Source organism: Cercospora kikuchii (genome assembly GCF_019650295.1).
Source record: "Cercospora kikuchii DNA, contig_00001, whole genome shotgun sequence".
NCBI lineage: Eukaryota > Fungi > Ascomycota > Dothideomycetes > Mycosphaerellales > Mycosphaerellaceae > Cercospora > Cercospora kikuchii.
The window spans coordinates 3,554,908-3,576,408 of record NW_025408582.1 but is presented as its reverse complement, the minus strand read 5'-3'; the positions used below and the strand labels follow the sequence as shown (position 1 = coordinate 3,576,408).

Sequence of the window (21,501 nt, the reverse complement as noted above, 5' to 3'; positions counted from 1 at the left end):
ACATCAGCCGGTCTCTGCAATTCAAGCCGAGCTGAAACGTGGGCAGGATCGTCTGTCTTATGCTCCTGGAGCAAATCAGCGAAAGGCGACATTGGAATGAATTGAGACCACGGCAAGAACACTGAAACAGGAGGCAGTATACTGATCAAGATACAGTACCAGCACGGAAAGGCAAGCCAGCCTGCTACTTCCTCAACATCACCTTTGCACCTGAGAAATTCGTACAAACACCCATCGTGATGTCCTCCCTCCACACTTCCTCCTCGCCCCAACTCTCAATCTCGCTAAATTCCTGGCACATCCTCACGATGGTATACATGGCGTGATTCAGAGCAAACATCTGGCCCAAACAAATTCGCGGGCCACCTCCGAACGGTATGTACTCCCACCTCACGCGTAAGCCCCTGGATGAATCAGTATCCAGCCACCGTTCGGGCCTGAATTCCAGTGCGTCTTCGCCGTACAAGTCTGTACGGCGCTGCATGGCGAAGGTATTGAAGCGCACCATCTCGCCTTTGGGAATAAAAACAGGTGCGGTGCCATCCGGACCTCCGCCAGAAGGAAGAACCGTGTCTTCCAATGCTTGACGCGTGTTTCCAGGTATCACAGGATGCAAGCGGAGAGACTCGTTGACGAGTGCTCGAAGATATTTTAGCTGCTTCAGCTGATCAGAGCTAGGTCTTTGCCCGTCCGGCAGTGCATGATTGATTTCATCTTGCAGGGCCTTCCAGATCTCCTGCCGCCTGGACACGACAAAGAAGATGTTTGTCAACAGCGAGGCCGTGGTGTCGCGGCCAGCAAAGAGCGTCGAGAGGATCTCGTCTCCGATTTCAGTCAGATCACTCGTCTGCTTGACCAATTCGTCGAGGAATGTTGGCCGCTCTCCATCCGACGGTCCTTCATCATCGCGGTGAAGTATCTCTTCGCGCTTGGCGAGGCGAGGGAGAATGAAACTTTCGACAAAAGAGCGAATTGTTTGGATATCCTTGACGTATTGACGACTCTTTGGAAGCCACGAAGTGCATGCATTGCCAAGTCCACCGCCACTAGAGATGTGGACTTCGACGCGATGGAGTGCAGAGTTCATGGCCGAGCGTTTGGCATCCTCGGGATTGGCAAGAGAAGAGATGGATTCTCCCATGAGGAATTCGAGGGAAGTATCCAGTGTCATTCGGAAGAACAAGTCCCGCAGATCGACTTTTCCATCAGCTCTGGCAATGGCGTTGACAAGATGCGTTGCCTGGTCCTCGAAAATTGCGAAGTTCTCCAACTGCGTGCGCGAGAACATGGGCCGCAGCAAGGCACGAGAATGTTTCCACTTTGCACCTTCGGCGATGAAGATACCTATCACAAACCGATCAGCTTTTGCATTGACGCATGAAGCGATGATAGGCAGTCACTCACCTTCTCCCATCACGGGCCTGAAAGTATCCTTTCGAGCTTTCGCTAATCCCCATTTCCTGAAATCCGACGACAACATGGTCTTCACATTCTCCGGGTCTGCCGTCTCATAGAAATGGCCTCCAGGAAACTTCACATGGACGGTGTTGGATCCGATTGCCCCAAAACGGTTGCTAGAAAGCTCGAGCAGGCGATGATCCTTCATCGCTCTCACGCCATCTTTGATGACGCTGAGACCGCTTTCGATGGGCGCTTCAGATGCGCCAAAGCTTAGTCGCCGCTCTGTCTGCGATGCCAGCTTTCGTCGTTGGATGTGATATGGCAGGAGAAAGCATAATAACGCCGCGATACAGGCGTATGCCGCGAGCGGGAGGAAGTGTGGTTCGATTCCTAACATCTTTGACAAGCATGGAGCTTCGGGAAATAATCAAATAACCTCCAGCACGAACTTCTCAGTAACCATTTGTCCCTCACGACGTGCTGTTCGTGATATATGAGCCAAGATTTGCATGGCATCAAAGACGATTGGTCCTACAGAGTTCCGAAGCATGCCTAATCAGTACATATCGATGATGTCGTTCGGAGGTTGCAGACAAAGACTCATCGCCGACCTTCTTTGTTCAAGACTTGAAACGTTCGCGATAGCGAGAAATGTCTCGGAGCCCTCTTCCTCCGCGCACGTCCTCTCAACGTCGGCCTACCGCTATCGCCACAAATTCTTCTAAGCATCTTTGTGTACCGTCAGCAGGTGGAAGTCGTTGATATTGTGCCTTCACATCCGCATACCCAGTTGTCGACATCCACATTCTTCAGGGTCCTTCGATTCTTTCCTATTTAGGCCAAAGGATCATAGTGGGCGGGCAGACTGCAAGATGCGGGCAAGCTATGCTTTGAGATCAAGCTCACAGCTACCTCGGGCAGCAGGCAGCTCCCGCATGAGGAGAATACCTACATGACTTTGTTTCGCAACCATGTCAAACAATACATTGTATGAAGTGAAGTAATCGAAGACAATGGCCGACGTACAAACCAAGAACATCGAAACCCTCGCATACGTTGTGCACGATGCTGGGGAGGATTTCAAGTTGGAAAATGTAGTACTCGACGCAATGCAGCCAAATGAGCTGCTGGTTGACATGCAGTATTCGGGCATATGTAAGTGAGGTTGTGTGCCATCAAGGTTGTTCTCGTAGCAATGCCTCTAACGGGAAATGCAGGCCACACGGATCTTGTGTTCCAGCAGGGTCAGATTAAGGTCTGCCCATACCCTGCCATCTTCGGGCACGAGGTAAATAGTGTTGAAAGAACCTGGGCACATGCATTGATGCTGATATCTCTGCCTGATCCGTAGGGTGCAGGAACCGTCCTCGCGATCGGAGACAAAGTTGATCCGAAGCGAGGCCTGAAAGTTGGCGACAAAGTCCTTTTGAGCATTAATTACTGCCAGGAATGTAAATTCTGCTTGAGCGATCATCCCGCAGACTGCACAGAAGGTACGTCCCATTCTCAACATTGTGAACTACTATCGAATCCATTTGTTGTTCTGACATTGCGGCCAGGTACACGCCTACATCTCTTCGGCGTCAGACCCGATGGTTCGACTGCCGCAAGTCTCAAAGACACGGGCGCGTCTCTGAGGAATCACTTCTTCGGACAGTCCAGCTTCGCCAAAGTTAACTTCGTTCAAGATACTTGTGTGGTGAAGGTGCCAGAGGATGTACCAGACGAGAACATTCCCTTCTTGGCTGCCATGGGTTGCGGTGAGGAGTGACAGCAGCGACTCTAGATTATCGCGCATACTGATCACTGAATCTAGGCTATCAGACTGGTAAGCCATGATACTGATCTCTTGAATATGGTTGCGCCGTTCGTGTCTCTAATTCCTGTACGCTGCCAGGAGCCGGAACAGTGATGAACATTCTCCGACCTCGCTCCGATGAAAGCATCGTCGTTTTCGGGCTGGGTACCGTGGGCCTGTAAGTGCATACTTGGGGCGAGTCCATCACAGAAGTTAACGATCTTTTCAAGCACCGCGATTATGGCCGCAAAATATTTGAACATGAAGACCATCATCGGAGTCGACATCTACGACCACAAATTGCCCCTCGCAAAAGAGCTCGGGTGTACTGACGTGTTGAATTCGAAGAATGCACCGGACGGTGACATAGTGAGTATTGGTACAGATAAGTCTCGTCATAGAACGATCGTGCTGACCCGCTTCGTAGGTCAAAGCGATCAAAGACCTGACAGGCGGCATTGGAGTCGACTTCGCAATTGACTGTACAGGAGTGCCCAAGGTGATAGAAGCCATGCTGAACATGCTCGGTATGCGAGGGACAGCAGCAACGGTAGGCGTCCCGCCTACAGGCGCGAAGATCGAAATCGATCCTTTGGCCTATCTGTTGGGTAGCAGAGGCTACAAAGGCTGCCGCGAGGGCGACAGTAATCCACCAGTCTTCATTCCACAATTGTGCAAAATGCAGAAAGACGGACACTTCCCGGTCGAGAGTACGTATTGTGCAAGTTGTAGCTGTGAATGGATGCTGACCGTACGTGTAACCAGAGCTGTGCAAGGTGTACGATTACAAGGACTTCAGCCAAGCTTTGCATGACTTGCACGATGGAAAGGTCACCAAACCAGTCATCAAGTGGTAGCGTGTCAACGTCCACGCAACTACGCCATAACCTCAATTTTCAGCATTCAGAAGAGGCGCCGACATTAGCTTGCGTACTAGGGCCAATGAGCATCGATTGTAGAATGGAGGATGAGCAATTGTTGCGGACGATTTTCAATTACTGGGCCATCCATCGCTAAACCCGATGGATGGCGACGTCTTATGCTGAGCGACAGTTGCCCGTTCCTTCTCCGCGACTTTGATGCGATCTTCCATGCTGTTTCGAGAATGGATTGAGGTTTTATCTGCGCCATTGTTGTCCTTTTGAAGTTCTGACGTGTTTCGAGGATCCAGCTCTTTGGTAGCGCTGTGCACTTGGACAGCGCTTCGCTGCTTTTGTGCGCCTGAATTTGATGTGTTTGACGCAATCTGCGCAGCTCGAAGTGGACTGGTTTCGTCATCTTTAGCAGGCGACACAGCGGCTCGCGTGCCTTGCGGAGTTGCCTGTGCGTCCATGGCAGATGGAGCTGGCACCGGCGTGGTTGCGACCGCTTCATCCGTCACTACCGGCGTTGAACCAGCGAGCGGGCTGGTTGATGAACGAGATCTCGCATGGTTCGGTTGTTTGGCAGGGCTCGACCCGTCGTCTGCCCCCAGTGGTGAACTTCTTGTCATTCTTTCCTTTGAAGAGGCACGAGTGCTCGAAGGCGATCCTGATAGCGACGATGGATTTGGCGGCAGGCCACCTGATTCTACATTCTTCCGCGGGCGTGCAGGGAGTGGCGGAGGATTCTTGTGACCCGATTGAATGTCAAGATTAGATGCTGCTTTGGTCTCTGCCTCACAATCGCGCCTGCTGACAGCCGCAGATGTGTCTGCACCTTTTCGTTGCTCACTGCCATTGTGTTCACCGAGATCAGAATGTGACCCAGCCTCAACAACATCTCGTACAATCGAGGATTCGCTACGCGTGTCAGAATGCCTTTCACCGCTGTTCTCTTGGAAAGGCTGAAACTCTTCTTCGGTAGCTTGCAACGACCTCTTGCTTGGCGATGATGACAATGACGAGTCATCCCCATTTGGCCGTGTCGCAAGCGCATCCTGATCGGTCGTTCGCATGGGCTCTGCGTGGAGTGGATCTGGACCTGGCACTGGTCGCCGGCGAAGGCTATTGACACTTCCCCACAAACCCTTCTGCGGGCCTGGAAGTGGTTGACCTGGTGGAGGAAGTGGCATCCCTCGTCCTATAGGCTGCTGAGTGACAAAGTCCTGCTTTTGTTCTAGGCGCGGGATAGCACCTCTATTTCGCTGTATCGCGTTCCATCCCCAGTTCTTCGCAGCTGTCGTTGCGTTCACCGTTGCTGCAAGCAGATTTGCTTTACGGCCCGCATGTGTCGTTTCGGATGCGACCGATGGCGCTGCAGTGGAAGTGCTCGATACTGTACTGCGCATTGACGGTGTTCGTGTGGACGCTGCACTACCTTTAGAAGACGATTCGGGACTGTGAATGCTCGACTCATCATCATTATTATTCCCTGTCGTGGCGTTGTCGAGATTTTGGTCCAGATCGGATGTACGTCCTACTTCCTCTCCAGCCTTCTCGTTCGCAGAAGACATAAGCCGCTCAGCTTTGAGCTGCAGGTCACGAAGCTCCTCAGCCGCGTCTTTCGTTATACCGGTGGCGGTGGTAGTCCGAGGCCGCCAGAGCCTTCGAGGTTGCTGTGCAAGACGCCCTGCATCTTCGCCTCGAACTGGTTCTACGTTCTGTCCATCTACGGCCGTGCTGGGGGATGATGATGTCGAGGCCGCTCGCAAAGGTCGAGGAGGTCTGGGAGACTTGTCCGTGCCCGCTTCTACCGACGTGGTTTCTCGGCCTCTGATGCCACTGTGGGCGGGGCTGACGCTTGACGAGACACCAGTATCCAGTCCCTGCGGGAGAGATGGCATTGAAGCTGTTTTCTCGTTGCGTTCAGACAGCGCATGCTCAGCATCCGAGGCGCCCTCAGTGTCTGTTGCTCCGAGGTCGCTCCACAACCCACCACGCGCCGAGGTGCCTCTGGTGTCAGTGAAGGGCATAGGTATATCGTCCCAATTAGGCTTCACAAGCCCTTCTTTGAATGCTAATCTAACCCTATCCTCAATCGCGCGTAGTATGAATCCGTACGTGATCTTCCTTTCGCTCACAATGGGCTCCACGCGCACGTCCAGCTCGGGCACGCTCTCGAAGCAGAACCAGAGCCTGTTGGAGGGCGGAGGCTTGATACGAAGCAGCATCGTTCCGCTGATGCGCTCGATAACTGTCTTGAGAGCTAGATCAACAGTCCGTACCTTAAACCTGGTACCCAAGTCCAGCTTGGCGACAGCCAGTAGTGTGACGGCAAGACCGCCGTTGTATTTCATATCTGCGGAAAGGACCATCTCGCCATCGATGTTGAGTTCTCGTAACTTGAGGCTGGAGAAGACAGGGCCTGCGTCGCCGAGGTGGATGGATTGAACAAGAAGAGAGGGTATGAAGGCAGGCTTCTGGATCCTATTCAGCTTCTTCTCCAACTTTCCACGCATAAATGAGCTTAAGGCGTCTGTTCGATGAATCGCGAGAAAAATGCGGCCGACGAGAGCATCAAGTGCCCTCGTCTCCGGGGTGAGTGACGAAGAGTGGAGGGCCGACTGCAACTTGATCAGCGCATTTGGTTCGAGAGCTTTTGGTGTTGGCGGATGGGCTCGATGTGCCATGAGTGCATGATAGAAATCCTCTTTGTCAATATTGGTGGCGGTGAAGAGATAGAAAGGCTTGGCCTGGCTCGGTGATGGAGTCTGCAAGGCTCCGTTGGGCAAGTCTACAGGTGTGAGGACGATTGCAGTCCTCTTTGTGAAGAGGTCGGCTTCGAGGATGTTCGTTTCCTTGCAGTCTTCATCGTCGTCTTTGCCAGCCTGCAAGGTGACCTTGTGGTGAGCCAGACTCAATACGTGCTTTACTTCAACCTGTGCTGGCGAATCGTAGAGCATCAGATGGCCATGGCGTAGCACAATGTACAACAGATTCGCAGGGACCGGTTTCCGACCAGCGGTGACTTCCTGCCCATTCGCGTCATGCAGAACAGAAGAGGTGCTGCCATTGTTCTTGCTGCCGGTGAAGACGGAGCGATACATGCTTTGGTAGACGGACTCGCTGGAAGCATTGGTCGCTCCCTCTGGAGACGCGAGGCCATCGCTGATGGTGTTTCCGCCTACGCTTGTAGTGCTATTGGTCCGCCCGTTCAGAGCAGTGAGAGCAGCTTGGAAGTCGTAGCGTCTTAATACAGCAAATGTGCCGCTCGCTGCTGCATCACCAGAGAAGCTCCGGGCGTGCGGCCCTTTGCGGTGTGTCTTGGACTCATGTCCGTTCCCATCATCTTCATCATCTCGCTGTCCACTGCTCTTCCCTTGCTCCGCTCGCGGCAGCAAATACCAGGCTGGAATGAGGATGGCAGCGACCAACAACGGGATGAAGGTCAGACCGCCGATCACGTAGGCGTAGAGGAGGGCGCGCAGAGTCATTGTGGAAGTCAATCATTTTGGTCGGCGGGCATTTCGAAGCTCATACGGTGGCAGCAGAGCAGTCACATTGCGACTGGCAGCGTTTCCGGTTTGCAGGTGCGTGGGTGCTCGCCTGAGACGCGCTTCTGCCACGTGAACCAGAACGACACCTGGCTACGTCAGCCGCTCGGGAACGCCCAGACTTCTACCATCTGCTTCACCTCTACATCCTCCATCCGCATCCTTATCAACACGAGCTTTTTCCCGTGTCACAGTGTGAACACGGTACTGTAGATGCCGTGGCCTGGTCTCTGTGGCTTTGGTGCAAATGGTGTTCGCATCGTCTGCAAGCGTTCATGATGCTGGGGATGGAAGGATCACAACAAGTAGAAACTCAAATTTCTTGGTTTTGGACTTCATCTTTTCCAATTAGAGGTTATTAACACTTGCTGAATCTACATAGATCCCAGAATCACTTCTGCGGACCGGCTCAGTGCTCAATGTGTTACACGTGAAGTCTTGCGGACGATGGCGAACAAAGATGGCGCTTGGGGCACATTCCATCCGAGTCAACGCAATCAAAGCCAGTACAAAGGCGGAACAAAGGTCGATTCGCCTCCAGTCAGCTGGAAACATGGCGGATTACTGTTTGCGACAGCTCCTGTGCCCAGCATCTGCTCTTCTGCTTTCCAGGGGCCCTTCGGCGCATGTTCTGAGGCCGAATCTTGCGTTTGCACATTCAGCGACTCAGTCTCGCGCATTCTTGACCAATCTTTTTCAGCAGCATCTTCGACATTTTCTCTTGTGCCTTCACGTTGTCGATGACTGTGTCGTCTGGGAATAGGTCAGCGTCTGAAGACTACTTTGGGGGAGCAAAGCAATTAACGACTCACAGAATTCGATAACGTCGTCTTCCTCGAGGTCAAGCGCAGAAGCCAACAGCGATACTTCGTTTTCCTCAGGCCATTCGAACTTGGCGTAGAAGGCTTCTAGCATCTCTCTTGCGTGCTGTGAAATCTCGAATTGTGGCAGCGAGGCTGGAGGTTGAAGCACAAGTCCTCGAGCGTACACGAGGTTGTCGACGCCGCGCTTGAGAGCCTCTTGGCGACCACGGAAAAGATCAGAGCATTCTTGTGCTGTAAGACGGACACTGCGCTGAGCTGCCGGCTCCTTGTGCTCTCGGGACAAGGGTTTGCTTCCACGAGCTTGAAGTGCGGTTGTTGCCCTCGCACGTACGGACTCTTACAGGCGGTTCTCAACGGCCAATTCCTCGCGGTACAGTGCCTCCAGCAGATGACGCTGTTCTGGCTACATTGACTGACTGTCGCAGATCTTTCGAGTCCTCGTCGCTGGCGTAAATCCCGAATTGGGCGGCTTGGGGTTGGCGCACAGTCGTTCGATCTCAAGGAGCTGGCGCTTGAGCTCATCTGTCGCAGCCATAAGTTGCTGTTGCAAGGAGGGTCCTGGCGTCAAATTCTTTGACTTGGTTTGTGTTTCAAGGCGCCAAGGAGCAGATGCGAGAGACGTGATACACAAACTAGTGGCAGTATGATGCATTGACTTTTGCTATGTACTTATTACCGAGCACTTTCGTGCACACCTTCACACCGCGCGCAAGTGGTGAAGGGCAGCGCAAACTGTTTACAAGACAAGCAATGTACAAATCTGTGGAGGTATGCAAGGGCGACCGCGCCCGATGGCGTCTCGTGGCTCAGTTGAGCCACTCATCGATGTCGAATTGCTCGACGCCCATGCCATCGGAGCCGGGAATGTTGATGGTGGTGAGATCGTATGCGTCCCACTGGTCTTCGCTCGAGGCGTTGGGGTCGAAAGGCTGCTCGACTTGTGCTCCGAGGCCGAAATTCCAGCCATCTGACTGTAGAGTGTTGTACGCCTCGTCGAGGGTCTCCTGACCAGCCGCGCGTGCGCTTGTGAGTGGTGATGGGTCGAAGTTGAAGGCTGGCAACGGAGGAGCAGTGACAAGAGTCTGGTGGAGGTTGTTGTTCGTGTTGGTGTTGGGTCTGGAGGCCATGGTGAGTGAGCCGTGGGCGCTTGCGCTCTGTGGACCATTGCTGCTTTGCTGGCCGTAGCCTGCAGCGAAGCAGGCGCTGACTAGGTCATCAACACCGAGATTGGTCGTGGTGTGCTCTTCGTCAAAGCAGTCGAGGGACGGCTCGAAGCTGCGCACGAGCTGCGGCACTTTCTCCTGCATTCATTGTCAGTGAAAGGTCACGTAGTGGAAGACGATTGGCATACCGGATTGCCATCTGGTGGCGGAAGCACCTGCCATCCCATGCTCTCCAGATACATCTCTGGCGGGATGATGCCGATGAGTGGTGCGCAGATGGCGAAGTACTCGTCAAGCGGAGCATCTTTCTTCTCGCCACTACCGCGCACAACGCTGTATGCCTTGGCAAGAAGAGCCCTGTCAAGTGTCAGTCGAACGAGGCATGAAAACAGAGAAAGCGACGCAGCACTCACCACTTTGCCGTGAAAAGATCTGCTTTCCACAACTGAGCCAGGCAGCCTGAGATCGCTTTCTGAGTGTGTGGTGCGAGCACTCTGTTGTAGTATTCTACGACTTGATCAGCGATGTGACATGTACAGCAGGCAGACAGATGAACTTACTGCGATATGCCATCCAGGAGTTGAGCGGTCGCTTTGGCCCTCCGGTCTCAAGATCAGATTTCGCCTTCTTGCGCTGCTTCTTCTCGGTCTTCGCCACGGCAGAGCCAGCGGCAGTCATGCTGGGTGCTGCATTTGGCACGGCGCGGCTTCCTGCTTGCTGCAGCGCACCAATGATTTGGGTGGCCATGTCCTCACTGCAAGACTGGAGGTAGATTCGGAACTCTTCTGTCATGGCGTCGGTGGCCATGTCGGCGGTAGTGGATCCGATTGTTTGGGTGCGGTGAAAGGGTGATAACAAAGGGATGTGCGAACGCGGTATGGTTGGAGATCAAAGGAATGAAGTTTCAGAAAGGAGTCTCAGACAGAAAAGCTGGTGGCCGGTGGCTGGGGAACGAACAATCTCTGCAATTCAAAACTCAGCACGGACGACGCAAGGTGAACAATCGCGATAAACGACACTCCAGGTAATCGGCAGACCGGCGCACAACGCTTCACTTCGCTCTGGTTTGCGAAAGGCGCGAGACCTCATCAGTGCGCCCCCAGCTACAAGCACTCTGATCCGTTTGCTGGAGACAGGTCGCAAAAGAATTGTGTCTCTCCGTTCCGACGTACTCAGTTCAGACCATCAACGCGCTCCGAACGTAGGGCTAGGCCTTGCAGCCATAGCGTTTCCTTCCTTTTTCACGTACTCGGCACGGCGCATCCCCGCCCCGCTGGCTGCAGATGCGAGCGGCTGGATGTTGCGACGCCATCGTGACTCTCCTTCCTCCAGGACGCTACCCAGCATGTCAATGCGCCCTTGACCGTCAAATCGGCAGATCGATGCTGCAGAGCCGTTGTTCTGTCCCATTGCGTGACATCGTCCGCGCCGTCCCAGCATACACGATAGATAAGACCGGCTGTAGATCTGGCCCGAGTCCTTTCAGCCCCATCAGCGCAGATCTTGGATGTGGCCCAAGCCATACACACTTAGTTAGAGAGCTCTTGTAGAGATATCTTCCGATGCCTCTTTGGTGGCTACGCCAGCAGCGCGTTGCATCGTCGCCTGCTTCAATCTCCTATATCAAATGCTGCCTGGATTTTGCCTCGCCTTCCTGCTGATATAGACAATGCAACAGTCGCTCCATGCGTGTTAACTGCACACGCTGGATAGAGAATGGCGCCAGGATACAGTGCTTCCTTGACCTGCCGTGACAGCGAGCATTGCTGGTCGACGCGATTGTCGCTCTGCTCGTTCGCCGGAGAAACTTCGGTGCAATTCACTGCACGGCTACGACTAGTCGTTTCTCACTTGACCAATACTCACCGCAGTCATTCGATCAATCGAGCGACCTCGGCTGTTTCACATCTTCGCCTCGTTGAGCTGTTCACCAAGTGAACGGAGCGCATCACCCTTTTTCCAACCACGCGAAGCTGAGTTGGGAGCGATCGACGTCTCGACCGCAGACTGCCACTTCGTCCCAAGCATCGCCATCTCCCTCCGCACTGCAGACCATCGGCACAATCACTCAGCAGGACTCCGGCAGTACAGACTCGAAGCAACCGGGATGGATATTCTGGGCCCAAACTTCCCGCACCTGCTTCCCCAGTGGCCGACTGTACAGCAAATGAAGGACGCTGAGTCTTTTCAAATTCGCGGCCAACGTGGCGTCGCCAATGGTAAGCAGGTATCCTCTATGGAAGGAATTGCAGCTGATGTCAAAAGACGAAACAGCTTCTCCTGACGGCGTTCTCAAGTGCGATGAAGCTTTTCTGGAAAGCTTGATCGACCAACTTGGATACATGGACCTTCTTGTTCTACGAGCCGGCGATTACCTGAATGTCGCTTCGACCTACAAGGCCTACGGTGGCAACCCGCTCAACTACAACCGCAACGTCCATGTCCGTGAAGCCCTGACTGTTGTCAGCAAAGTCACGCCTGAGATTGAGCGTTTGAGCAAACACGCAGAGTTGTTCGTCAGCGAACATCGCAGGGCCGAATTTCTCCAAGAAGCTGGCGTAATTGCACGCTTGAGTCGAGAGATGCTTGAGATTGACGCTGCGATCGCGAAGCTGCAGCCATCAATCCAGAACGAGCTCAACAGTTCGTTCTCGCGGAGGCCGATCGACGAGCAGACAGGAGCCCGAGTCCAACCATGGCAGTCTTTCGCGCAACCTCTCAACGTCAACGGTCTGCAGGCCAGAGACGATTGGGAAAAGATCCAGCAAGACGTACCTGATATGCAACTGGAGCGCGCCAATCTACTACCAATGAGCGCCTCACTCATTGCCGAGCGCTACAGACAGCGAGCACAGTTCTTGGTGGACAGTTCGAAGAATCCAACTGACGAAGAGCGCGCTTTCGTGCAGCCGACGGCTACCATACTTCAGGACATCAACCGTCCAGATGATCAAACTGCTATAGTCAAGCGAACAGTGGCTGTGACAGCCCAGGAAGTGGAGGTGAGATCTCGTCACTTGCTGCAAAGAGCACCACTGACCTTTTCACAGAGAAGCAAAGACCGATTCGCTTGGGGCAAGCAAGAGAGAGTTGCAGAGATGGCTCGCATCATGGCGCTGCTGAACAACGACGTGACCACCTTGCCAGGACAAGTTCGCCCGCCTGCCGTGTTTATGGGCACATTCCGTTCTGAGGAAGGAATGCGGGCCTTGAAGGAGAAAGTAGCGGCCGAGAAGAAGGAGCTGGAAGATGGAGAGTAGGTTCTCGGATACCTTTTGAACGTGTGCGGAGCATGAGGACATCGCGTTTTGTTTGGCCGGACAATGAATGTCAAGCGTTGATCAGACGGCTGGCCATGAGATTCTCCACTCCAGGACGAAAGTAGGCGCTACTTGTGATAGCATAGTAGGGGCTTAATACACACTCGCTCCTGCGTTATCTGAATACTTCCAAAGTCTTTTTCTTCTTTGGCAGGACATAGGCTTGCATCGCGATCGTTGAGTGCCATGGTCCAAAGCCATGTCAACTTCGGCCGTCAACAGAGCACACGCAAAGCAGAGACTTGATTTACTTCAGACAACTCACTCCCACAACCTCTAAAAAGCTCTGGATGTAGACGTGTCATCGTTGCAGAGGACAGATCAGATCGCGGTCAACTTCAACACAAAGTCTCATGAACAAGCCTGCGCCGCTGCTCGCGCACAACGCCCCAAGCTTTGACGATGGAGTGTGAAGAGAGCTTCTGACCGACTACGAGGTAAGACGGGAAGATCGCAGCCGAAGCAATGAAGAACCAGCCCGAAGTCACCACCATCTCTCCATCTCTCCTCCTCCTTCCCGGCGTCTCCTCTGCCTGCTCGCCTACCCGCTGCCCGCGTGCTCCTCGCCGTCAGGCCCTCAGGCACGCGCGCCCCGTCCTCAGGCACACTGAGGCATTTCCCACCGCCGGAATGCCAGTTAAACAGCACACCACCGCTGCGCCCCTGCACGAGCCTGCAAAAGCGTCGATCTCTGTGGGGACGTCACGTTCACCAGGCATTGAGCCAATGGAGCAATGGCGAGGTTGGTAAGAGTCATGTTTGTGGGGCGTGAGGTTGCGCAGTGACCGCGCGCCCCACAAGTGCTGAAAGTGGGGCGGCTTCAGATTCACTTCAAAGTCTTGGCGAGGATCATGTGAAAGCTGGTGATCCTGGCAAATGGCCGAACAACGATGCGCTGCACAATGCTTCGGTTTTGAGGAGACTAATTCGAGGACGTAGGATCCGAATATCTGGTTTTTTTGGGCGCTGCCACAAGGTTGCGGATTCTGTGAGGGGGGTAGAGGTATGGGCGGAATGCCAAGACAAAAACTTTTGGGTCAAGACAAGGTCTGTGGACAACCAAACCAGGGAGGAATGAAACAATCGGATTGATTGAGTGAGCGGGTTGAGTTTGAGCAGGACTGCCCAGCAGCTTCCGGAGTTGTGCGCGACCGAAGAAAGCAAGATTTCGAGACAACGACTACATGACAGCGACATCGACAGCAAACACTCCAATCATCGCCCGAGGTTGTAGTCAAGGCTCTCATTAGGAGTTCTGGTTATCCTAATAGTGTGCTAGCGGTTCATCGTCCGAGTTTGGAGTCCACGAGGAAAACGCGGTCGGACACTCTGGGTGACAGGTAGCGACGACGATGACCATCACGCCTGAAGAGCTGAAGAGCCTTACGAGAGTGAGCTATTACAGTGCTTCTAGTAGAGCCAGGTCTTTGAACACAGTATTGGAGAAGCCAGAACGGTCCGGGATAAAGGCCAGTCCGGAAGCATCCACGGCAGAGCTGCACAAGATGGTGCAAGATACCAGCAAACACCATGATGCTGTAGAAAAAACTTGAAAGAGAACCCCTAGCGGTTATCAGAAAACCGGACTATGAGACCACGCACTTGTGATGGCTGAAGGGAGATTCATGCCAAGCCCAGTATCAGTTTTGACGTCTCTGGCCATGGCAAGGAGACTAACGATGCAATGGGCGTATAGTTCAAGCTTAACAATCTGTTGACTGAGAGTATGAAGAAGGCTGCCAGATGTGCGCGGGACTTATGGTGTGGAAGGGGAAAGCCACCAAGCACCGTGAAGCGGAGATGAACACGACCGCTTACAGTGTTGGCAGGCGATTGACACAAGATTGTGGAGAAGCTCGAACTGTAGCAGATCGAAGGCCACGTACAAGCGGTACCATAGTGGAAGCGTGTGGGATGGGAGTGGAGGGCAACTACGCCGGCGGCAATGACCTTTTTCGACTGCAGCGGTTCGGCATAGTACCAAAAGCACCATGCACGTACAAAACACTCTCGCCTTCTGTGAGTCCATGCGTGCCAATGTGCTCTGCTGCCGTACCCTCCATTTGTGGTGATATGTGAAAATTGGGCTGGAGGCCAGCATTCCAAGATTGACACACGACGAGGAAGGCCATGAGGAAGGCGATGCGAGTAACACCGAAGGCCACACTTCATGCCTCGATCGAAATCTGTTTATTGGGCTTGCAAAGTTGTGGTGACCAGAAGTGAGGTATTCGGGGCGCAAGCCTGCTCTTGGGACGTGACACCACGACGGCTTGACTCCGTACTCAGCGCTTTTGACGATCTGTATCATGAGTAGCTTTGCTCATTTCGACTGGGGTTCGAAGATAAAGTTAAGAGTCGGCCTTGCGCGGTGATTGCTGGTATCAAGCAAAGGAACCATCGAGGGACAATACATGGTGAGGGAATTGTGTACGCCAATGAACGCTTCAGGCATTTTCGAGACACACGGGACTTCAGATTTCGGCAGAAGAGCTGCCTACACAAACGTAATTTCGATGCGAGAGCAGGGCAGGCTTTGGATTGGAAGGCCACGTCCATCGGGCTCGTCGAATGCAGAGTTGTGTCCAACTCGGAAGCTAGAGCGACGGCTATTGCGTGCTTCCAGGAGCGTTCGTACTGTCATCAACAAGGCAGGGTCTTGTCTTGCATAGTCTGCCGGTGCATAAATTGAGGTCGATCGCGGGAGTCTACCAGAAGTCAAAGCAAACGAAGTTTGTGCAATGATCCCGAAGAATCGAAACCAGGCATCCAAGTTCTTTGGTATGCGTAAAAGGCGAACGAATAGCGATAGTTGGTGGTGAAACGACACTGACTGTCCCACTGCAAACAGGGCTGGCCAGTCGGCCGACATAAACCAAGGCCATCAACTTCCGGGTAGTGTACAGTGGCATGCGCGGCTAGTATTTGACGTTCGCGGGATGTTGTCGACGAACCCACGTCACTAAGACTCCTCACAGACCTGTTGCGGGGCAAGACAGCTCAATGCAGTTTGACCCAGAGTTCCATACAAGATTTGACTGCTTGAGCTCCTGGACATTTGGCGGCAGCCTGCGAGTCTGTTATTCGAGACAGATCGTAAGCTGAGCCAGCGGAACTGAATCGGAGATTTCGCGAACGCGGATCATCGTCAGGACCGCGACAGGATCCGGAATGGAGGACTGGACTTGTTGCGTGTTCTGCGAGACTTGGGAGGAAGCGGTTGAACATGGCGTCGTACGGATTGTACGCATGCTGTGACAGCCCAGACGTCGAGAAATTGTTACAGCTTCGATTTGCCATATCCCACTTCGAAGATCTGAGAGGGCCTTTTCGCACGAATCCTGATAGTGATATCCATATCCGCAGATAATCCTGGTCCTCCGCAGCAGCGGCATGCAGATCTAGGCAGAGCGGTCGTGCTAGAGCATAATAAATTACACGTTCAAGATCTGTCTCCCTATGATAGGCCGATCGAAGCCGTGGCCAGACAATTTGCGCATACAAGGCGCTTTGGTCCAAGCCGAACAAGGTACATACGGGCTCCAGAGGTGGTCTGCCGACGTTTGGCAGACGCAGGCGGCAGCTACAGTCTTGTTGAAGCATTGAATTGGAATTGGCACGAACTCCACATCCAGTGCATTACTGTTATGCTATGGTCCGCTACCATTCCAAGGCGTTACTTGCAACTCTTTGGCCTCAGAAGGCTGCCCTCATTGTCCCGCCCTGATCGGCGCCGACAGCCCAAGAGACTGGCATGGCACCGATGCTACTGTGGCCTCACAGCACAACACTGTACCAAGATTCACAGCTCTTTTGGCGTCCACCTCTTGAACCATCGACTCTCTACAGCCCGTCCGCCCTGGGTGTGAGACTCGTTCTCATGGCATTCGTCTCTTTCGTGCTGTCCAGGTCCGGTGATCCGCAAAGACGCGCCGGTGATCAGCATGGTATTGCTCGCACGGCACGACTGTTTGGGAGATCTTACTCAGGATGGCGATACGGAGCGGTGGTGGACATCAGCATGTTGTTGTCGTCGGGAGGAGAGGTCGCTTGATTTGGCCTGTTGGCCTGAGGCAGCTACGACAACAACACGTCGATCGAGTGACCACACTTCGCAGGAGAGTGTTTCGACATACTTGCCTTCAAATTCCTCTGCTGCTTCCGATCTCATAAGGACGACAAAGGCTGCCTCCCTCTACACACCAGTCGTGGTTCCTTCTCGAATAGTACCTGCTCTGCTTCACAGCCTGTGTCGTGCCTTCTCACATCCTTGTTGCCAACTGCCTGCGAGATACGACATCATGGACGCCATGCATGCAACTTTGATCTGATCGAGGCGTGCTGTTTCCGCGAAGTTTTGCCCGTCTTCGGATTGTTCCGAACTCATATCTCCCATACGATCACTTTGCACTGGGGTCGTCTCCGCGTCTCCGGAGTTTTGCGCTTACTTAATAGTCCATCAAATGCATCTAATCCCAACCAGATCGAAGCCGAAAGTTTTAGCTGCAAAAGAAACAGATGCTGACATCGTAATCATTATCGGAGATTGACACTCGCGATCTGAAGCTGGAACTAGTTGGGGGATAATGCCTGTTGCAGGCACGATCGGATTCCATTGCTTCTTGGTGTTGCTCATATCTGGCTTGGCACACCCCGTCTCGGGCACGTGAGCGTCGTCACAGTCCCGATAACCCTAGCAAGAACGGAAAAGTCAGTGTTTTTGTTGGGCGGGACACCGAAGCTGCGCATCCCGCAACGTTCCAACATTGCCCGAGCTGCAGCAGTCATAAGAGAAGCAACACCTCTTCTCATGTTTCAGAGAGCATTGTTGCGTGGAGCCAGCACTGACATCACTCGTGCCTGCACGCGGCCCGCAGCTCGTTTCGTCACCTCTCACAAGCTACTCCCCATCAAGGTCACCGGTCATCGCAGAGCATATTGCTCCGCCCACAAAATGTCCGACCTCACCACCGACTATCTCGGCGCGAGCCACGACCGCATCTTTGAGAGCAACCGAAAATGGGCCTCCGAGAAGGCCAAGACCGACCCGGAGTTCTTCACCAAGCTGTCCTCCGGCCAGAAGCCAGATTACCTCTACATTGGATGTGCCGATAGCCGAATCCCATCCAACGAGATTATGGGTCTGGATGCCGGCGAGGTCTTCACGCACCGCAACATCGCCAATCTGGTGTGCAACACCGACCTCAATGTGATGAGCGTCATTAATTACGCGGTCCGACACCTCGAGGTCAAGCACATTGTGGTCGTAGGCCACTACAGCTGCGGTGGAGTCAAAGCGGCCATGACTCCGGCCGATCTTGGTATCCTCAACCCATGGCTTCGCAACATCCGAGACGTGTATAGGTTGCACGAGCAGGAGCTTGATGCCATCACCGACCAGGACCAGAAGTACAACCGGCTGGCTGAGCTCAATGTCTTGGAGCAGGCTCGAAACGTTGTCAAGACTGCCGCTGTCCAGCAGAGCTATGCCAAGAACAAATTCCCCATTGTCCATGCGTGGATCTTTGACTTCAAGGATGGCCTGCTCAAGGATTTGAAGCTGGACTTTGAGAAGCAGCTTAAGGATATCCAGAAGATCTACAACTTGACTGGAGGCGAATAGGTAGCGACTTCTCGATGAGTTTGAGATCGTATGCATGGATTGATTTGCGGCTTTGCGAAGCTGCGACATGTGGAGGTAGAGGTCAGGAATCGCGAAGAATATCTAAATACCAACATATACTACTGATCTGGAAGCATAATCTGGCCCAAAACATCTTACATCTGACAGCGGCTCTTAAGCTAAGCTAATTCCACTGGGCTCAGTCTCCATTTCGTCAGCGCTCAAATTTGTTTCTCTCCCTTCTTCGCCTCAGCCCACTTCTTGATATCTTGATTAAACTTCTCAAACCCCGGCGACATCTGCTTCTCATCAACCTTCATAAACGGCTTAAAAATCGAAACCAACCCTCCCGTGAAAACTTCCCCATGAACCAGCCTGGTGCCTCCTGGTATTGCAGTACTGTCCTCAAACCAGAAAGAATGTTCCCCAATCATTACATGCTCTAGACCTCCGCGCCATGCAAAGCGCTTAGCAGTATTCTCGCAAATCACAGCCTTAAAATTCATCCCTCCGGCATTGATGCGAAGTTTGTCGCCGATTGATAGTTGGTCTCCATTGGTCGATGTTGCGGCTTTGGTTTCGGTGATGGTGATGGAGCCGAAGTGGCCGCTGTGGTATTCGCGGAGGGATGAGAAGTCGAGGAACAGAGAGCGGACGAGAGATGGCGGGGCGTCGATTTCTACGATCGTTGTGATTCTAGTCATGATGAAGGTAGGTGGCAATTCTGTGCGTGTATGTGTGTGAGCGTCACATGAAGACGCGTCTTGTGAGGGGATATGGAGTGTGATTCCCGCGACTTTGTCGTATTCTTAAGTACCAGCAGTCCGCCATATGTGACTATTTCTACCCACGATGAAGATCTCTTACGTGGGTAACAGTACTAGCGGAGCTGCGAAGCTCAGCATTAGACTCATTCTGATCCTGCAGGATTTGCTACCTGTTGGCCATGACAAAGGGTCCTGAGGCTTGCACACGCGGCGCTGCTGTATCAAACTGGGTTCGAAGTGGTTTGCTTCGCGAAGATCCCTTCGATCAGCTGTTGTGCTGACGGAGCGCAAAGAACGTCAATCCATAGCAGATCTTTTAGCACCGATCGTGCACCGAGCCAGTCGGTAATTTGCAACTTCCCCATCGTGCCGCGTAGACACTGACGAAGACCTTCGTATGGCTCGCCATTCAATTCAGACAAGCAGATGCCGCACATGACCAGATACCACAGAACCAGATGAGCAGGGTATGTGAGCACAAAATACGGTAGTGGCTGCTGGAACTGTAGCTCAAATGCATCGAGAGGCAGTCGGAGCTTGCTCCAAGCTAGTATGGTGTTGACACAGAAGGCGATCATGGCGAGACGGATCAGTTCGTCAACAGAAGTGGCGTGGTATGAGATGTCCAGCAGTCTGACAGCAGCCTTTGTGATGGTCTCAAGTAGCAGTTGATCTAAAATTTTGACCCGAGTGGCAGCAGCCTTGTCGACAGAGCAGGAGAAATCGCTCAGCACATGCCAGATCTGCAATAGCTCGGCATCCATGGGAAGAGAGCGATTCGCCAAGCTCATTTTGTTGGCTGCAGAAGTGCAGATCTGCTGGACTGGCAGGCAGAAATTAGCCGAAGGCAACAGTGGCGGTAGTCCGGTCGCGAGTGAGATGGAGAGGTCACAGCTAAATCGATGGTCAGCACGACAGGCTCAGCTTTGCCGAACGCCCTCAGTAGTCTTACCGTAGGATTTCTATCATCTGCTTGGTCCTCCCTCGAAAGCGCCCATCTTTCCCGCACCGCATCGCCACCAATCTACGAAGGCCAACGACATGATTCCTCGCGTTTGCGAAGTCCCTCGAGACAAGAGCGTTGATTGCTAGCGATACGACCGACATAAGGGTGATGTCACAGACCTCACCAGGTCGGCTTTGCACATGCCCCATCCTCTCATGCAGCAGTTGTAAAGCTTTACCAAAGTGGTTTCGCAGGATGTCGCCCGATCCGTGCCTTGATTGCAAAGTAGATCGCTCAAAGACGTGGTTCATGTATGATTGTGATCCAAACACCATGACGTTGACGTGTAGGGTATCGCTGGCCAAGGCTTCGCGGCACTGTAACAACATGCCCGATGCCTCGAAGTTGATCAGCGGTGCGAGTGCTCCAAAAACCTTCTCCTCGCTAGTCAAGCAGAACTGCAGGGTCTCGTACATGACCTGCGGCTCAATTGTGTCTGCGAACGTCACAAGTGACAAGTCTGAGCCGACCCTTTGAGGCACTGGAGGTTGGGCGGTCTGCAGAATGCTCATATCACCTTGGCGGAAGATGGCGCATCCCTTCAGCACAGGTGGTTTGGGGTCCTTCATCTTGCCTCGATTCTTGCCGAGCATGACATGGCGCCGAATGGCTCGACGCTCTCGTGGGGTCTCTCGCTTGGTTCCGTCCTGTAGCACGAAGTGGACTCCAGACATTGTTTCGCTGGGCGAGACTTCCAATGGGAGCTACGATTGTTTGCCGCTTTTGGAAGTACCGCAGTCTGAACGTGGGTTATATGTTGGCTGAGTGCACGATCGAAGGATGCATATCAGTCTGTTGGTATTTCGAGTCCGGACGAATCCTTTTTTGAGATCTGCCTTGCCACCATCTCAACAGACTTGAGATGTCGTTCTTAATAACAGGAAGTGCCTTGTCTGCGACTGCAGGATGTGATATTCTGTGCATCAAAGCGAGTGGGGCGGATCTTGTTCTCAGCTCGGTGTCGATCTTGACCTTTTCCGTTCAGAGATTGTAAGCCTAATGCGGAATGGTCAGCCCCAACACGCTCCAGAGTTCTCGCTCAAGATCCTACAGGATGACACTTTTGCTTCTAATTCAGAAAGCGCATCAGAAGACGAAGCAATCCGGTATTGTAGGCCGGCAATAGACAGGATGATCAGCTGTGGAAAGGATGAGTAGCATTGGCTCTCCGACCATGGGGACACG

The 21,501-nt window shown here is 53.2% G+C and overlaps 9 protein-coding genes across 9 annotated transcripts; 3 read left to right on the top strand and 6 right to left on the bottom strand.

Moving 5' to 3' along the window:
- Positions 1-184: 184 nt before the first annotated feature.
- Positions 185-1,798, bottom strand: CKM354_000137300 (uncharacterized protein; the record flags this gene model as incomplete). Its single annotated transcript, XM_044796497.1, has 2 exons — positions 185-1,344; positions 1,405-1,798. 2 exons carry the CDS (start codon positions 1,796-1,798, stop codon positions 185-187), a joined length of 1,554 nt encoding a protein of 517 aa, XP_044652432.1.
- A 616-nt stretch (positions 1,799-2,414) lies between these two features.
- Positions 2,415-4,056, top strand: CKM354_000137200 (uncharacterized protein; the record flags this gene model as incomplete). The annotated part of the gene is made up of 8 exons (XM_044796496.1): positions 2,415-2,556; positions 2,619-2,689; positions 2,753-2,894; positions 2,961-3,161; positions 3,299-3,377; positions 3,430-3,568; positions 3,627-3,909; positions 3,965-4,056. 8 exons carry the CDS (start codon positions 2,415-2,417, stop codon positions 4,054-4,056), a joined length of 1,149 nt encoding a protein of 382 aa, XP_044652431.1.
- A 134-nt stretch (positions 4,057-4,190) lies between these two features.
- Positions 4,191-7,553, bottom strand: CKM354_000137100 (uncharacterized protein; the record flags this gene model as incomplete). The annotated part of the gene is made up of 1 exon (XM_044796495.1): positions 4,191-7,553. One exon carries the CDS (start codon positions 7,551-7,553, stop codon positions 4,191-4,193), a length of 3,363 nt encoding a protein of 1,120 aa, XP_044652430.1.
- Positions 7,554-8,271: 718 nt separating this feature from the next.
- On the bottom strand, positions 8,272-8,972 carry CKM354_000137000 (uncharacterized protein; the record flags this gene model as incomplete). Its single annotated transcript, XM_044796494.1, has 3 exons — positions 8,272-8,366; positions 8,426-8,668; positions 8,855-8,972. 3 exons carry the CDS (start codon positions 8,970-8,972, stop codon positions 8,272-8,274), a joined length of 456 nt encoding a protein of 151 aa, XP_044652429.1.
- A 271-nt stretch (positions 8,973-9,243) lies between these two features.
- CKM354_000136900 (uncharacterized protein) lies at positions 9,244-10,407 on the bottom strand (the record flags this gene model as incomplete). Its single annotated transcript, XM_044796493.1, has 4 exons — positions 9,244-9,738; positions 9,789-9,957; positions 10,014-10,107; positions 10,161-10,407. The coding sequence occupies 4 exons, from the start codon at positions 10,405-10,407 to the stop codon at positions 9,244-9,246; spliced, it is 1,005 nt and encodes a 334-aa protein (XP_044652428.1).
- A 1,360-nt stretch (positions 10,408-11,767) lies between these two features.
- Positions 11,768-12,860, top strand: CKM354_000136800 (uncharacterized protein; the record flags this gene model as incomplete). The annotated part of the gene is made up of 3 exons (XM_044796492.1): positions 11,768-11,819; positions 11,866-12,602; positions 12,651-12,860. The coding sequence occupies 3 exons, from the start codon at positions 11,768-11,770 to the stop codon at positions 12,858-12,860; spliced, it is 999 nt and encodes a 332-aa protein (XP_044652427.1).
- Positions 12,861-17,874: 5,014 nt separating this feature from the next.
- On the top strand, positions 17,875-18,543 carry CKM354_000136700 (uncharacterized protein; the record flags this gene model as incomplete). Its single annotated transcript, XM_044796491.1, has 1 exon — positions 17,875-18,543. The coding sequence occupies one exon, from the start codon at positions 17,875-17,877 to the stop codon at positions 18,541-18,543; it is 669 nt and encodes a 222-aa protein (XP_044652426.1).
- Positions 18,544-18,764: 221 nt separating this feature from the next.
- CKM354_000136600 (uncharacterized protein) lies at positions 18,765-19,247 on the bottom strand (the record flags this gene model as incomplete). The annotated part of the gene is made up of 1 exon (XM_044796490.1): positions 18,765-19,247. The coding sequence occupies one exon, from the start codon at positions 19,245-19,247 to the stop codon at positions 18,765-18,767; it is 483 nt and encodes a 160-aa protein (XP_044652425.1).
- Positions 19,248-19,531: 284 nt separating this feature from the next.
- Positions 19,532-20,990, bottom strand: CKM354_000136500 (uncharacterized protein; the record flags this gene model as incomplete). Its single annotated transcript, XM_044796489.1, has 2 exons — positions 19,532-20,204; positions 20,263-20,990. The coding sequence occupies 2 exons, from the start codon at positions 20,988-20,990 to the stop codon at positions 19,532-19,534; spliced, it is 1,401 nt and encodes a 466-aa protein (XP_044652424.1).
- Between the last annotated feature and the right edge of the window lie 511 nt (positions 20,991-21,501).